General features: G+C 52.6%; 1 protein-coding gene across 2 annotated transcripts in view; it reads right to left on the reverse strand.

The window, feature by feature from the left end:
* Positions 1–546: 546 nt before the first annotated feature.
* CTSB (cathepsin B) overlaps positions 547–16,610 on the reverse strand; it is a 17,348-nt gene continuing 1,284 nt past the window's right edge. The window contains exons 1-10 of one of the 2 annotated variants that reach the window (XM_008576326.1): positions 16,177–16,371; positions 7,387–7,533; positions 6,751–6,836; positions 5,915–6,029; positions 4,966–5,084; positions 4,325–4,410; positions 3,994–4,137; positions 3,524–3,640; positions 1,975–2,103; positions 547–1,491 (exon numbers count right to left, since the gene is read on the reverse strand). In XM_008576326.1, coding sequence (XP_008574548.1) covers positions 1,394–1,491; positions 1,975–2,103; positions 3,524–3,640; positions 3,994–4,137; positions 4,325–4,410; positions 4,966–5,084; positions 5,915–6,029; positions 6,751–6,836; positions 7,387–7,533; positions 16,177–16,191 — 1,056 coding nt within the window. In that variant the 5' untranslated portion in view covers positions 16,192–16,371 and the 3' untranslated portion in view covers positions 547–1,393. Of the gene's footprint in view, positions 1,492–1,974; positions 2,104–3,523; positions 3,641–3,993; positions 4,138–4,324; positions 4,411–4,965; positions 5,085–5,914; positions 6,030–6,750; positions 6,837–7,386; positions 7,534–16,176; positions 16,372–16,610 lie in introns of those variants that run through there. The other variant, XM_008576325.1, reaches the window with a different exon arrangement.

Consider the following 16,610-nt stretch of genomic DNA (forward strand, 5'->3'; position numbering starts at 1 on the left):
ACTCGGGGAAGGGGAGCAGCAGAAGCACCTCGGTGGGCAGCGGAACAGGTGCTGCCAGCTCTTCTAGTCGCTCCACTCCCTCCAGAACTGGTGTCCTCGGCTACTTATGGTTCTTAACTAGGGCCATGCAAAAGAATAGTTCTGCACCAACATCTGAGGGCACCCAGGGAAATGTGGTCCTCCAATAAGCAGGATGTCACCCTGGCTGAGTGAGAACACACACCATGCCTGTATCTGTAAGCAGAATCGTCAGACAGGCTGCTGCTGGTGTGGGTTGATAAAAATGGAACACAGCTATGTTTGTAGCTCTTTCAGCAGGGGCGAGCTCACCAGGGCTTGGGGCACAGTTCCAGGGAATGGATATACTGAGAAAGTTGATGAGAATGAGGGGAGAAGCGGATGCCATGGTTTGAAAATACGGCTAGGGCAGTGAGAAGTGAAAGTGGGGGTGCGAGAGTTGCCAGGGCACACAAATCCAGGACAGGACAGTTGACAGCCACAAGTCCACATGCAAGGAAAAGGAATCTCTGAGGTCCCATCACTTCATAGGCTTACATGGAAGGAGAATCCTTTTATTGGCACAGTCATTCCTTGTTAAATTGACAGGGTAAAGCAGTGATTTTTAAAAAACAGTAAAAGCTGGCTTCTCCCAAACTGGTTTCACTGTGGTAGCAGAAGTCGGTAGGTCAGCTGGCCACTTGTGACCACTCTATCTTGTTGTAAGCCACACCATGGAGAGAGAACCCGTAAACTAGCAAAGCTTGTCCAACGATTAGACCTGTTCATTCACATGATCAGCTGAGGTGCACAAAACATCAACTAATATTAAAAAGAATCATGCCAAGGACAAGACCAGAGAGGGTTTGAACACTGCGAAGCTCGACAGGTGCAGGTCCTGGGGGACACGGCTCTTTCCAGAGGCTGCCACACCATCTCTCCTCTGAATCCGTAGCAAACCTAGAAAGCTGCTCTCCTGGAGGCACTGCCGAAAGGTGGGAATTCACATTCTCCTAGCAGCTCCTCTCTCCACTCCCTTGGAAACACACAGATTGGGAGGGTGGGATGGGGGGGTCGCAGCAAGAGCTGGCAGCAGGCAGGACATACAGTGCTGGTCTGCAGGGAGGAGCCCCACTGCTCTCAGTGGTGGCATACCTGGTCTAGCTGCATGTGGCCAGCAGTCCACAGAACAAGCTGGAAGGTAGCTAGGACTTGGGTGCATCTCCTTGGAAGACGGTAGATGGTTTGGTCCAGCCAATCCTTCAGGCCCTGCCTAAAACCTGTATCTCATGTGAACTGAAAGAATAAAAGACATTCCTACCCCATCTCATCCCCAGTCCAACTGGCTACACTTAGGGAAAAACTCCTCCATGACGCCCAACGGGCCCACAGCAAGTTAGATCTTTTCCCAGTACTGCTCAGTGCGTGGAATTCCAGCCACAATTTCTGATTCGATTCCACAGTGATCCTGTCCTCTGAGGATTTTAAAAAAGCCTGAGGGAAAAAAAGTAGGATGCTTTTAAAGTGTGTCTTGCATTCTGACCCATGTCAGCATATTCAGACTCATCCCTAAAGACCTGGGAGTAGGCCCCCAGGCCCAGCGCCAGGCGGCTCCACAGTGCCCCGCGGCTTCTCCTGCTGGCTCAGCAGCCCAGCCCTCAGCACCATGAGGCCTCCCAGGCGGCTGCATGGACGCCACGTTGCCCTTCGTGGCATTGCAGCTGCTGGCATGGAAAATGTGGCAGACACGTGCTATTCGAAGCTGTGTCCTGGTCCACACCACCCTCCCCCAGGCTCGGAGACGGCACTTGGAGCAACAGGAAACCCCAGCATACAGCACCTGGGCATGCAGGGGGCCACTGCCGAGCCTCGGGCCTAGGGTTTGGAACTGGGCAGTAGGTGGAGCAGAGAAGGCTAAGATGACCACATGTTCTGGCCACGGCTCCCTACTCTTGGTGGTAAGGGGCTGCCACTCACCATTGTCACCCCAGTCAGTGTTCCAGGAGTTGGCCACCAGCCAGTAGGGGTTGCCATTCTCCACTCCCCAGCCCAGGATGCGGATAGCATGGCCGCCTATCATGTCTCCAGTGACGTGCTGGTACACTCCTGCAGGAGGAAAGCTGGCTCAGACGAGACCAGGCCATGGCCATCCCCATGGCACCCCAGCTCAGCTGGCCAGTCCAGTCAGGAGAAACAGGCTTCGGAGGTCCCTCAACATTGGGGAACCACTTAAATATTTATTTTGAAACCCAACACACTCACATGTGTTGAATAAATACTAAAATGGAGTCCAACAAAATGTGCTTGTTGGTTGGCCTTAAAAATAAAACTTCTAATAAATTCTAGTTTATGAAACAAATTTAATGCTAAATGACCAATTATGTTTTATGCCAAAAGGGTCACATGGCTTAAAGAGTTTTAAAGCTGCGGCTCTGAGGCACACTGGAGGGAAAGAGGAGGAGGCCGGGCGGCTCACGAACCAGCACATCACCTCGTCAAACTGGACATGCACCTTTTAGTAATACGGGTGGTGCTGCAGACAATGCCCACCCAGCCTTGCTAAGGCTTAATCCCCACTGCAACTACTGAGGGTGGGAAATCCTGTTATAGTAATTAAAAGGCAGGGCCTTGAAGAGGCGACTGGATTGTAGGACCGTGCAATACTGAATGGATTAAGAATGGTAGTCAGGGGCGTGGTTCTGCGGGCTTTCAAAGGACAGTGCATGAGGAGCTATCCCTCCCTCTGCTCCACCATTTTCACAATGTGATAGCCTGCTGTCACCGAAGTCACAACCAGAGAAAGCCTTTACCACATGTGTTCCCTGGACTTACCTCCTAGCCTCTGAAACAGTAAGCAGTGAATTTTGTTTTCTTTATAAACCACTGGGTTCCAGGTATTTTGTTATAAATAACAGAAATTGACTAATACAGGTGGGGTCTGTGCTAAGAATTGTCATCTTTACAGTTTTTTTTCTTGCCAGAATCATCTTCCTTTGTCCAATCCTTGTTTTGTAAGAGCAGAGAGCTCTGGAGTTTTTGATCTAGCAGAATGCAAATGAGCCAGAAGCAGTCGGCTGAGACCGTTCTAAGAGGACAGTCCCTTGGACTGGGTCTCCATAGCATCACCCCACTGGGGATGAGGTAAACGGGGGGCCTTTGCAAAGACAAAGAGGAATGCAATTGTTCGCTCTGCCCAGACACAAAAGACCTGCCATTATAACATGAGTTCACTGACAAAGCAGAGGGGCAGAGGCAGGAGGGCCGGGGTCGGGGAGCTTCAGGGCACAGGGAGGAATTAGCCAAACAGCATGAGCCCTGCAGAAGGTATCTGCAGCGCTGCGTGCAGAGATGCGACCGTAAGACTCCGACTGGTCTGCGGGACCCAGAGCCAGGAAAGGGGCCATCTGGCAGGGCCCTCCTCATGCGCCCCTGGCCTCCTGCCCTCCTCGAGTCCTGTGGGGCCACTCAAACCTGTCCTGGCCCAAGTGCAGACCTCTACGCCTCCCCAGCCACCATCAGCACACACCTGACTTGTACAGCAGGAAGTCTGAATACACTGAGAAGGCTCCCTCCACGGGGCCATTCTTGTAGATCTCTGCCATGATGTCCTTCTCCGTGCTGGAGACGCTGTAGGAGCTGTATCCTGGAAGATGAACAGGCCGTGGGTGAGGGCACCTCCCACGGCTCCACCACTAGCCCTGGGAGAGGACTCCATCCAGGGGACCTGCCTGGCTGGGTGAGGGTGGGGGACTGAGGCCAAGCTGGGTCCGGAAGCTGAGGCACGAGGACAGGGGGACCCGTGAGCCCGCCGCCCCACCCAGGAGTCCAGGACAGGTCACACGCTCGGAAAATGAGGGGACCCTGCCAGCCCAGAAGGTCTGAGACCAATTCAGGCCAGAACAGGCAGGTGTGCACTCCCTCCTCTCTCAGTCCCAGCGTCCCTACACTCAGGGAGCGCAGGCAGAGCTGCCCAGGCTCTGTGCCACCCCGCCTCACCGTAGTGCTTGTCCTCTTTGTAGGTCGGAGTGTAGCCAGGCTCACAGGTCTTGCTGCACTTGGGAGTGTCTCCCTCCCCGGTGCACGCAGGCCGGGAGCCATTCACATGGTGCTCACAGGGAGGGATGGAGTAGGGTCTGCAGCCTGAGGGGACCGGGACACAAGGGGAGTGGTCATGTGTGGTTCCCAGGCCAGGCAGAAGCGTGTCTACAGCACAGACACAGTGGCCTGTCTGTCCCTCAACCCGCACTTTGGGATGGAAAATGAAGCCACCGGGACTCACTGCTGATGAAGTCCCTCTGGTCAGGCCTGGGCTTAGGTGCGCACTCACCTACGTGGGAGTCATACAGGCCACCGGAAACCAGGCCTTTTCTTGTCCAGAAGTTCCAAGCTGCAGAGGGATAGCCGCCGTTGCAGCTGAAGGAAGATCCGCTCATCAGATTCACTGTGAGGACATTCTAGCTGCTCCCAGACCCTGCCCAGCAGCCAGGACTCACCACTGCCATCAGATCCCAATACACCCCCAACTAGGCTTCTCGAGATATTCACTCTTCCAGGGAACCACCCAAGCCCCCAGCCCTGCTCAAGAAGCAGAAGGACGCTCACATTTATTTATGTCTACACCCAACTGGTTCTAGGCGCCCTTCCTGCTAGACGGTGATTCTCCACTGAGTAGCGTGTTATAATTCCCTGGGGTACTTACAAAAAAACCAGACCAGGGATCAGAAGTTTAACCAAATTTTCTGAGACCAGCTTTTGCCCAGTTCCCATCACTCCGAGAGAGCAGCAGCCAGCCAGGGCCGCCTCCAGACTCCAAGTCTCCCATGCTATCTCAGTAGAGGAAACACCCTCCATCCCGAGGAGTAGCACTCTCCTGCCCCAGGGTCTTCCAAGTCACTCCCCACCCCAGGAGGCCTGGACTGGCGTCTACCTAGCACCAGACCTGCAGGGGAGGCGCAGCCCGAGACTCACCCCTCCCCACACTGGCCGCCACAGCAGGTGAGCAGGTCCTCCGCAGACACCTCCACGCTGATGTGTCCATTCGTGTGGATGCAGACCCGGTCAGAAATGGCTTCTACCGCCCCAAATGCCTGGAGGGACGAGTCCCAGGTGAGGCAGTCACCACCCCCACATTGCGACCCTCTCCAGCCACCACCTCAGAGGATCACAGAAGGTACCTCAGACCTTGTGTGGCTCGTCTCAACAAGAGGAGGCTCCCAGAGATCACACTCAGCTTTAAAGCAAGAGCCCAATCCACACAGAACCTCTGCCTGGGGACTCAGTTCACTTGTGAAACATGGACTTTTGTTTTGTTTTTAGAAGATAACAACTGCTTGCTCAGAAGACAATACCGTATGACTGCACTTACACGAGGCACTTAGGAGTCACGTTCACAGACACAAAGTGGAAGCGGGGTTAGCAAGGGTGGGGAGGGTTAAGAGGGACAGAGTTTCAGTTCTGGAGGATGAGAGTCCTGTGGAGGGATGGTGGTGATGGCTGCACAACTCTGTGAGTGTGCTGAATGCCACTGAACTGTGCACTGAAAAATGGCTAAGAGGATTAATTTTCTGTTATGTGTATTTTACCACAGTTAAAAACACAGTGAAGACAGTGCGTCAACACGAGGTGACACTGTCGTGAAGCAGCGTGGCGGTCAGGGCTACCAGTATTTAGTGACGGGACAGTGTGTCAGAGGAGGGCAGATGGCTTCAGAACCCGCGCGCGTGGGGTGGGGGATATGGTCTGCAGGACGCTCGCACATCCATCGTTCCACTCTGTCCTTGCAATAACTCACCGCGGGGATCATTATTAGTTTTACACTGATGGAAACCGAGACTCAGAGTTTATATAATTCACCTTGTTGTGGTTGGCCTCACCCCAAGCCCCCTGTTCATCACCCCCTACCCCTCCCCGGCCTTACCCAGCAGGAGCCACAGGAACCCTGGTCTCTGATCTCTTTGATGGTTGGACAGTTTGGCCACTGCTCCCGTGCATCGAAGCTTTCAGGCAGGTCCATGTCCTCAGCAAAGAGAACTCTGGATAAAGGAAGGTCTTAGTTACAGCTCATCGTACAGCTCAGCCCCCACCCTGCAAAGCTCACTTGCTTTAAGAGCAGCTGGCTCTGGATGGGGCTACAGACACACAAAGAAGTCTGCAGGGATGTTTCCCTTGGGTTCTATAAAACAAACCCTAACTCTACTGCTCAATGCAACTTACTATTGTGTATGCTCCTTACTAGACTTATTTAGTGTGTATTTCTCTAGAGTTTTATCCACAGGGCCCAGATAGTGCTTCTTGCTTCCCCCCACCCCACCCCCCATCACATCTGCCCAGGATCCTGGGTAGACAGGGGTGTCCTGTAACCTAACTATCTCATCCTCAGGTAGGCATTTCTAATGCTTGCTAAAGGAGTAATATCTCCATGAAAATGTCCATTGCAGAGATTTCTAGAAAAATAAAACATTAGTGGCAGATCATATGGCTTTTCTTAGATTTTCCTTAAATTACTCAAGATAGAGTCCATCCAGATCCTGGAGGTGCAGACCTCGCCTGTCACACCTGGGGCCTCCCATGGGGGCTGGAGCGGATGGACAAACGAGCGTTGCTCCTCAGGTCATCCCTGCAGCTCTGGGGGAGATGGGACCTGCGGATGCCAGCATAGGCTCACTTTGCTCCTTCCCACTGTCCCAAACAAATGTCTGCTGCTCAGGGACATCACCGCAGGGGCAGAAGCATCCTGCGGGGACGGGCACTCACCTCTGGGGTGGCTTGGGCCCGCCTAGGAAGGTGCCACACAGCCTCTTCAGGTAGCTCATGTCCACATTGTGGAAGTTGTGTCCGGCCTGGAAGAGAGCACGCCCGTGAGTCACACGCCAACAGAGGGGTTTCCCGGGACAGGGCAGATGGCCACGCTGTCCACCCACCTAACTCGGGGGAGCAAGGGGGCTGGGGACCAGCCCGGGGTGACCCACAGGCGGGTATAGCTCTCAGCCCGGAGGGTCTTCTCTGATCTGCTCCCATTTGGTGATGGCGAGAGACCCACCCCAGCCCAGACCACGGCTCATTCCTCAGTTCTTGGTCCTGTTGTGCCAGGCTTCAGGGCTGGGCAGAAACCAGGGAGGGTAGTAATGGTGCCCCACACCTGCCACGGCAGGCATCACAGGGTTCACCTGCTGTGAACACTCCTGCAGCTTACACACGTCTCCATGCGCACACGGGCCCACAGTGTACTGGACGGGGAGGAGGAGGTTTGGCCCTGAGCCACCGTGACTCCGAGTCAAGGCCATTCGTGAACTACTCAGGACAGAATGTCCCGTGGGCCACAGCTGAAGCCACCTCCCGCCAGAGCTGGCATGCACAGGAGACACACACAGGAGCAGCCCCACAGCCCACCTGCCATGTTGTGTTCTGTTTGTTGACATAGTTGACCAGCTCGTCTGACAGGGGGTGGAAGGAGGGCCTGCTCCGGGCACTGGTCAGCACCAGCAGGCAGCAGAGCGGGGCCAAGAGCTGCCACATTTTGGAAGCTGGATCCTGGATCTACCTGGAAAGGACAGAAGACATCAGACCGCAGATCCTTCACTTGTGTGTGGTACTCAAAACACACAGGCACTGTCTCAGGCATCGAGAGACTCATGTCCTTGCCCTGGCTCGGCCACTTGTGCCCTCCTGTTCCTTCTTCTGTGGAGCCTGGCGGGAGGGCACAGCCCTCAAGGATCTGCAGTGCCTGGGGAGAGAAGGCCGAGGGGCTGTGCTGCCCCAGACTGAAGCCAGTGTCCTGTCTACTGGTCTCAAACTGCCTTTGCATAGGCTTCTAGGACAAAGTTCGAGACTTCTCCCAAGCTAGCAATCTGAAAGAGTAAAGGGTCTACCTGATTCTGTCCTAAGTGGAGATGAAAGGGACAGAAAAAAATGAATGAGAAAGTAAAATTTTTACACCACATGAGCAGACAAAGCTCAACCTTGCCAGTGAGCCAGAGACGGAGGAGGCGGGGCTGGCCCAGCGGCCACACCAGCCACAGCCCCCACCCCAGGACCTTCTCCAGTTTTTCCAGTCGGCCAAGGGCTCTGCTTCCGGCAGGGGCCTTGGACGGGAAACTATCGCATCAGTACCTTGGCCTTTGATCCTGGGCCAGTCAGGAGTCAGGAGGCTCTGAGTCACGCTCTCAGGCAAGCAGCTCTAGTGACAGCAAGTGTCTCCTGGGTGCCTATGCTGGGCCCAGTGACACAGCCACAGAGCGGGGAGTGTGGTGCACTGGGGTGTCCCATCCCAGGGGCTTGCTCAAGCCAGAGGGTTCTACGTCTTCACAGGTCACAGTGAAAGTCACATGACATGGGTATCAGCACTGAACACACTGCCTTGCACAGAGCGAATTCTATTTTAGGGAAAATTCAAACTTCATTGTTGCTTAAGCTTAAGCAAAAATTCATCTAAAAGAATAAGTGTGTGGACAGCAAGACTGTTCTGGAAAATGCTCTGATGAAAGCCTAGCCTTCTGGGGTAGCAATGTGTGCTACTGAATGCTGGAGTGTGGCCCCCAACAGTCCCAACAAGATGACAACAGACCACCCCAAAGACTCCCCACGTGGGAATCTAGTGTGCGGGGGAGGCCGGAGAGGAGCGGCCGTCCTCTAGACTCCTGACACACGAGAAGTGCCGCGTGCGACACACACTCAAACGGAACAGACGCGCGTGTGAAGAAAGTCAACGTTCTCTCATAGTGTAACAATGAAGTGAGGAATGCCTACGATTGACGTGAAACACAACCTTCAAGGAAAAATGTTTGATTACATTAAAATGAAAGGTTTCTCTTTACCGTAAAAAAAAAAAAAAAAAAGACAAACTAAACAATACTAAAATATACTCAAGGGTTCGTTTCCTTGACATGCAAAAGGCTCTTTAAAATCAGAAAAATAGAAACAGCATAATAGAAAAATACAAAAGGATACACAGTGACTTTACAGAAAAATGACAATTGGCCAACAAATACGAAACTATGTTCAACCTCGAGGAGACGCAGATAAAGTCAACAGGATATGGATCGTGTATCAGATCGGCAGAGACTAGCATTTCTGGAGCAGGGGTGGTAAGGATGTGAATCAATTTGTGCCGATAAAGTAAAGACGCCCAGGTCACACCGTTCAGTGGGAAAAAAGAGAGTTGCAACTGACTGAGTCACCCAAGCGTCCGGGCCAACTAAGCAGCGTGCGTGTGAGGAGGTATTCCTGTCACTGCCTGCGGAACGCAGAGGGAAAGGGCCGGCCGGTGGGCTCAGGCGGTTAGAGTGCCATGTTGTCAAGGGTTCGGATTCCAGAACCAGCCAGCCGCAAAAAAAAGCAAAAAAAAGTCAAGGAAAATATGCACAGCAAGTGAGTGCAGCAGGGAAACCTTCCTTTTTCACTAAATACCCTTGGTTTTTATTTTTTTAAATGAATGTGCTCCCAAATTTCAAAGTTTTGTTTCTTTTAGGAGGAACAGAGGCAGTGCTACCAAAGAGCTTCAGCCACCAAATTGACAAAAGAACATTCGTTTTTAACAACCCCCGAGATGCATTTCCAATCATCTCCCCTCCCCCAGTGGGGCTCCCTCCCCAGGAACCTGATCAAAACACATAACCTCCCCTCCTTCGGTGACTCAGGGGGACACTGTGTCTCAGGTGACCACAGGTGTCAGTGTCTCAAGTAGCCTCGGATTTGTTAGGTAAACATGTCTCCTGTACAGACCAGAATAGTGCTGGGTTCTCTCCTTTCTGATGACGCCTTCTGCCTCACATGTGGCATTTCAACCCTTTTCTGAGACAGGAGAAGCTGGGGCAAGAACACCGGGCTGTCCTCTCCTTGCAGGGCACAGCCACCACCCTCAGGCATGTTCCCGGGCTGGGCCATGGTGCTCAGGAGCACAGGGGGAGGCGGGGTGCTCCCACCTGGCTGCTCAGATGCTAAATCATAAGCCAAGTGGAGAATGGCTGTTTCCATGACAATCCGGATTTTTACACAAGATTTCTTTAGTGTCTGTGGTGGCAGAGACACAGGCACTGCCCACCTCTCAAAAGTCCCTCAGCTCCTGGGGCCTGCGGGCCACATGATGTCACCTGCAGCACAACCGGCCTGAGCTTACCCCAGCTGTCCTTCACGTCCTCCCCGCATCTCCTGCCAACCTCACTCTTGCTCATCGCCAGGGCTTCCTGAGAAGCACAGACCTGAGCTGCAGGCCTGCGGCTCAGCGCCGACCACCCAGCCCACTCGTGCCTGGCTGAGTGCTTGGGACGAAGTTGTCCCTCCAGCCCCAGTGCCCCCGGCACAGGGGTGTGGCATGGCTGACTCTCCGCTCCTCCCTTGATGCATGGGTTGGGGTTCAAGTGGCCACCAGCCATTGTGACTGGGCAGTGAGGACGCACCCTAGGCTCGGAGGCTGGAGACTCCTGCTTGGACTTCAGCTCTGCCACTTACTAACTGGTGCCCTTGGGCACCGACCTTCACTGAGCCTCAGTTTCATCACCTGTAAACCAGAGCCAATAACCACCATATCTCTGGGTGGAAACCAAGGGTGGATGAGCCTGGGCAGAGGCCGTGGGCACCGGGCCAGGTGCAGGAGGAAGGACAGCAGCCTGTCTCCAGGTCCACTGACCCTCTTCCCGCCCTCTCCCCTCTTCACTCTTCTCCCACTTCCAGCCTGGGCTGGGTAATTCCAGTTCACTCCAAATCTATTCACCTCCACACTGCAAAGAAGAGTCTAATAAACTTTTAACCTCAACTTCCACATTGAACACCCAGAAGGGCTTCCACCTGGAGGGTCCCGAGACTGTTGAGAGCCAGATGTCCCTTCCTGCAAGCAGTGGCACTTCCACTCTGGTGAGCACCAACGCCTTCTCCTCTCCACACCACACCATCCAGGAACACTCCAGATAAGCCATGTGGTTAACACAAGCCAGTCACGGGTTCCACGGTCTCAGCCCGAAACAGCAACCAGATTTTTCTTCCCCCTTTTTGGCAAACACTTCCTTCTATTTCTCAAGTCTGTGGTTTCGTTTCTTTAATTACAGGAGATGAACAGAAAGTCCTTATTTCACAAACAAACAGGCGCCAAACCAGATGAGGACCCCAGTGGGTCACCGGACCCAGGGCGTTGGCCGGGGAGTACAGCTGTGGCAGGTGCTGTTTCTAGTCCTCGGCCAGCCAGGCTCCCTGGGTAGAGCTGCTTCCACGAGACCCCTCCACCCCTTTCCTACACTGATATCTGGCTAAAAAGAAAGACAAACTTCCCTCGCTTCTCCCCTTTCCAGCCCTGATGGCACTTCACAGTTTGCATGAAAGCACTTCCTGGTGAAGTTCTGCAGAAAGTTGCCACATGCAAAGAGGAGCATGTGGCTGGGTGTCCTGTCTACCAAGACCCTCCCCTCCTAGCAAGAGGGCAGACCACCGCGAAGCCATTCCCAGGATAAACACAGGCCTCAGCACTCTGGAAGGCAACGGAATGAACACGAGGACAAGAGCTGAGGCCAAGTCCCAGGAGGCCTCAGGTTCTGACATCCTGAGAATCAGTCTCAGCTTCCAGCAGGCTTGGTAAAGGTGGCTTTCTCACACGGTTACAGAGTCCTCCGGTAAGGACACATATACTTGAAACTTCCAAATAAGCCCGATGCAGCCTTCTGGCTGATGCAGAAAAAAGTAAATGAACGTCCAGCAAGTCTTTCATGCAGTATTTCGCTCCTTCCTGTGAATACAATGCTGACCTCTTTCAGCTGGCTTCAAAGAATCCGAAAAAACTGAGTGCCTACATTTTGCCACTAGCCACAAATTAAGAGTGTACCTTATAGGTCAGCTGAGCAGCCTAGGTTAGGGGGAAGGTGAAATGGCAGGAGGACATGAAGACTTGGTGGCACCTTGCAAGAGAACTTTATAAGTTTCTTTTTCTTCCACAAAAAACTTGCTTGCCTCTCACTGTCATTAAAGGAAGTTGTCCCCCAAGTTTCAGCCTCTTCAGGGCACCCACACACACGACTGTGCACACCTTCACTCCCCTTGACTTCGACTCTCCCAAACCCCAGTGTGGAGCAGTCCTGCGGCAGGCGTGAGCATTGATCCCAGAGGTGCTCTTGGGGCTGCCATTCAGCTCACTTGGGAGAGCACAGTGCTGGTAACACCACGGTCAAGGGTTCAAATCCTTATACCAGCCAGACACACACATAAAAAAAAGGAAAAACCAAATGCGGTCTGGACTGACATGAAGGAGACATGAGAGACCTTTGATTTAGATTGAATCACGGCCTTTCATGTTTTATGTCTTTGCTCCTAAGCAAAGGGGAAAAGTGTTCGACAGCTTCCTGCTGTATAATGATTAAATTAAGAACACAAACAAAAAAGGGGGCTCCAGCCCTGGCTTCATCGTCTTCCCATGGGGTAAGGATGAACAGATACCAGTGCCGACTCACCCCCCAGCGCCGGGAAGCCACAGTCCCCAAGCACCTGCTAACTGGCCCAAGGCTTGGAGGGAAGCAGGAGAAGCGACAAGGCCACACTGCACCTCACCCTGAACACGCCAGGACATGCTCAGTGTCCCTCTGCCACCCACCTGCCAATCGCACCTATCCAAAATAAGTCACTAATTCGCGCCAGGCTCAGCTACTAAAGCCACTCGCCAATGTGTCTGGAAAATGCAGAGCTACAAAAGCCCACAATGGAGCATTGCTTACGAACAGCCTCAGAAACCCCACATCCTGAATGCAGAAGAAAATTACTATCGTGGGCTTAAAGTAGCAGACACTAGGAAGGCCCTCAAGCAGCAGGAAACTTTTTCGTAGGGAAAAAGTGGGAAACTAGACAATGACTGGGCAGTCAACATTCCGGAAAGTTCTGGAAGCCTTTGCTCACCATCTGTTTCTGACTTATTGGGATGCTGACAGAGCCAATGTATTCTCCACGTCTTCCTTTCTAAAATGGGCACATTGCCTGGATGCTGAAGGATGTCGAATGTACCTTATAAAAGCTTTTAGAGATCCCTTGAGAGTTTGTCGACATTAGCGTCTGCACCTCTCCCGCTTGCAGGGACACAGCGGCTCCCTAACTCGACCGCAGGCTGGATTACCCTGGGCAGCCGAGGCGCTGGCAGACAGGAAAGCAAGACATAGAAAGGCCCTGCCTCTCCAGCTTCGTCCTGTTTTCTCTCCTGGGGCCCCAGGAACAGACACGTGCCTCACAAAGCAGATGGAGGAGACGCTCTCTCTGAAAGTGCCTCCCACAAACCCAGCTGGAGCAGCAGCCGTCAGGGGAAACCCTCTCGGTCACCAGTGGGGCAAACACCCATGTCCCCATGTGCAGGACAGTTAACACTTGGGGTCCCAGGGCAACTGTTTCATTGTCATGTTTATCCCAGGTTGGATGAAAAATTATAGCCATTGTACTACTAGTCACAAGGCCTCAAATGTTGATCTATTCCACTATCTTGTATGCCCAAAGAAACACACTCAGACACCAGCAGGGCCAAGTGGATTGAGAAGTGGGGAAGGCCGGGAGACAGACGGCTCCTGGCTCTCTAATGTGGTTTGACAAAAGCCTCAAGCCCTGGAATGGCAGAAGCCATTGGCTGGCGCAGGCCAGAAGCCACAGGACACGTCCTTCTGTGAGCACATCCCACCCCATCCAGGTCAGCAGGTCAGAGGGTCAGACAGCAGCACAGCCCATTGGTCTCTCAGGACAGGATATCGAGACGTCTGCCGCAGCACCCTATCTTGGTTGTATCTGTCCCAAGCTCTCCACTCACGCTTGCTGGTAACTCTAGATTATCGCAATGACCAGACCAACGGAGTTATTGGCCTGGTGGAGACAGATAACACAGGCAAGACTGCAAGCCACACGTCCCCCACAGCACCAGCATCCACAAAACACTAATGCTGAAAAACGACCTTTGGTCTTGTGTAAGGCTTCTTTCTTACAGGTGAGGGAAACTGAGGCTTGAGAAAAGACTGAGAGCAAGCCCTGAATGGGTATACTTGAGTAGTGATGGATAACTGTCAGCAGATCAAATTCTAAGTGAAATTCCGTCACAATTATCTGAATGACCCAGATCATATTGCCAATTGTAGGAGCCTCAGTTTCCCCATCTGTAAAGTAAAAGAGGAGGAGTGCCAGCACCTAAACCTCACATGCTTCCTGAAGTTAAATTAGAAAATATTATCTAAGTGTAGAGAAGTTCAGATACCTAAGTTGGTACCTAAAGAATTCTTAGTAAGTTCTAGCTATTCACAAAACCCATTAAAACCTACAAATGCTATCAATGACCAACAAAAACAGGAAGAAAAACTTCACTAATCAATGCTTCCCTAGAGCAAAGAATTAAATGTGAATCTCTAGTCATGAAAATTAAAATCAGGGTACCATTTCAAATCCTTCAGATAGCCAAAAATTAAAGTCTGGTAATATCTAGTGTCAGTAACGGTGAGGAACAGGAACTGTCCACAGGCTGGGGGCAGAACTGAAACAACCACCCTGGAGGACACTTTGTCAATATCTAGCAAAAGGGAAGATGCATGCACATCACAACCCAGCAAGAATTCTCCTTCTCCTGCTTCTGCCCTGGAGAAACCCTGGCAAGCTTGGGTCTGAGAGACACAAGGCTGGTTACTGTAGCACTGTGGCTGCAACAGTGGAAAAGTCAAAACAATCTACCTGTCCCTCGGTAGATAAACACATTTAAGATGAACTAAATCTGTAGGTATGAACATAAATAAACCTGTTATATAAATTTTAATAACAACACTTATGGATTGACACAGAGTTTTCAAAGGAGAAAAAGGAGACAGGGTGGTTAGCTCAGTTGGTTAGAGCACAGCCTTATAACCCCAAGGTCATGGGTTTGGATCCTTGCACTGGCCAGCCGCCAAAAAAAAGTACAAAAAAGCGCAGGATAATTATAGAGAGGAGCATCAGAGCGAAGATACACATGCCTCTGGAAGAAGAGGAGGCAGGCGCAGGAGCCGCACCTGACATGGCTCAGCTGAGACTGGGACCCTGATGCCTCAGAGGGGACCCCACTACCCTGACCTGGTGCAGGTTGTTAAGGCTGAGGTTAAAAATGGGAGGATTAATTAAAAGTCTAAAAGTGTAGTGGGGTTTGATCCCTATCTCCAACCCCATGCAAACTAGGGTGGGAAATAAACATTAACAATCATGAAAGGACTCAAGATTTATCTGCCACGCACCCTTTCTTAGGCAACTCCTGGAGAGTGCACTGAGAAATGACATGAGACCAGGTATGGAGGCCACCCACTGCCACCCCATTACCCACCAAGTACAAACACACACCCACGTACGCCTCACCTAGATTTAGCTTACTGTCAACCCCCACCATTTCCCTTTACATGACTCACACAAAAGTGCCCATTTTGATTCTTTTCCACCTACAAGAATTCCCATTTCATATGGCTCAACCTTACACATTTCTAATACTTTCCTTAGGCCAGATCACCAAAACCAGGCAGCAGACCTGTGAGTCCTCCCCTCTAAATACTGCAGTCCATAGCTCCCAAGGATGGGATGTCCAACGCAACCACAACTCACTACCACACTTAAGAAAATCATCCAACACAGGCTGGCTGGTTATCTCAGTGGTCAGAGCGTGGTGCTGATAACACCAAGGTCCACGCTTCCATCCTTGTACTGGCCAGCTGCCAAAAACAAACAAACAAATAAATATATATACATATATGCATGTACATACATCATCCAGACATCCCACGGTGCTCCGACACGTGGCCTCTCTTCACCTCTCAATCCAACGGCCAACAGCGATACAAAGTACCTTTCACTACTAAAATGCGTGTCATTTCCCTGTCCAACTCCCAGGTCCAGCAGGTGGAGGAAAAAAAGACTCTGTCTACAGGAAGGGCCTCTGCCCAAGATGCTGCGTCAGCTCCACACGGGCCAAACGGCTTCCACCTTCCCACCCGACCAGTGTGGAAACAGGGTTGTCCTGACCCAACATCAAGGAGAGATGCTGGAGCCAGGGCTGTGTGTGGCCTGTGTCTGTGACACACCCGGATAAGGGATCCGCACCTTCCCACCAGGCAGTACCCCAGCTCTGGGACAAGTGTCCCCAAAGAAGTAGAAGCTTTTCCACTTTTCTCCAGGACACCTCCTACTCTGGGAAGGCTACTGGGTGGGCGGCCCGGCCCCTCCTCCACGAACCTCAAAGGTCACCATCAGAGCCAACAGGAAACAGTTCTCTGGTGCGAGGCACTTGGGGACCAGGTTTTCAAGACACCAAAAGGTGCCAGGTTTCCCTTTGTACCCACAACCTCCTTTCCTCAGTGGGTGTGGGGGTCTCTGCCGGGTCAGGTGCAGCAGGAATGTGGGGCCCGGGCTGAAGTCCTTTGCCCTGCGCCAGGTTGTTGGCTCCTCCGTGCCGGGGAAGGGGGGACCTAGGCCCACCACGAAGCCAAGTACGGTTCGCTTCCACCTGGTCTGCCGGCACCCCCGACACTCGCCCCGGACGCCGCTGCCCGCGGCCTCCGGGGGAGGGGACGCCGCGGGGCCTCCGCCCTGCGTCCCGCGACCCCACCTGGGCCTGGGGCACCGTCCGCCTTCACGGCAGGCCCGGCGGGGACAGAGCGACTGCTCCA

This window comes from Galeopterus variegatus, unplaced genomic scaffold, assembly GCF_000696425.1.
Source record: "Galeopterus variegatus unplaced genomic scaffold, G_variegatus-3.0.2 Scaffold1327, whole genome shotgun sequence".
NCBI lineage: Eukaryota > Metazoa > Chordata > Mammalia > Dermoptera > Cynocephalidae > Galeopterus > Galeopterus variegatus.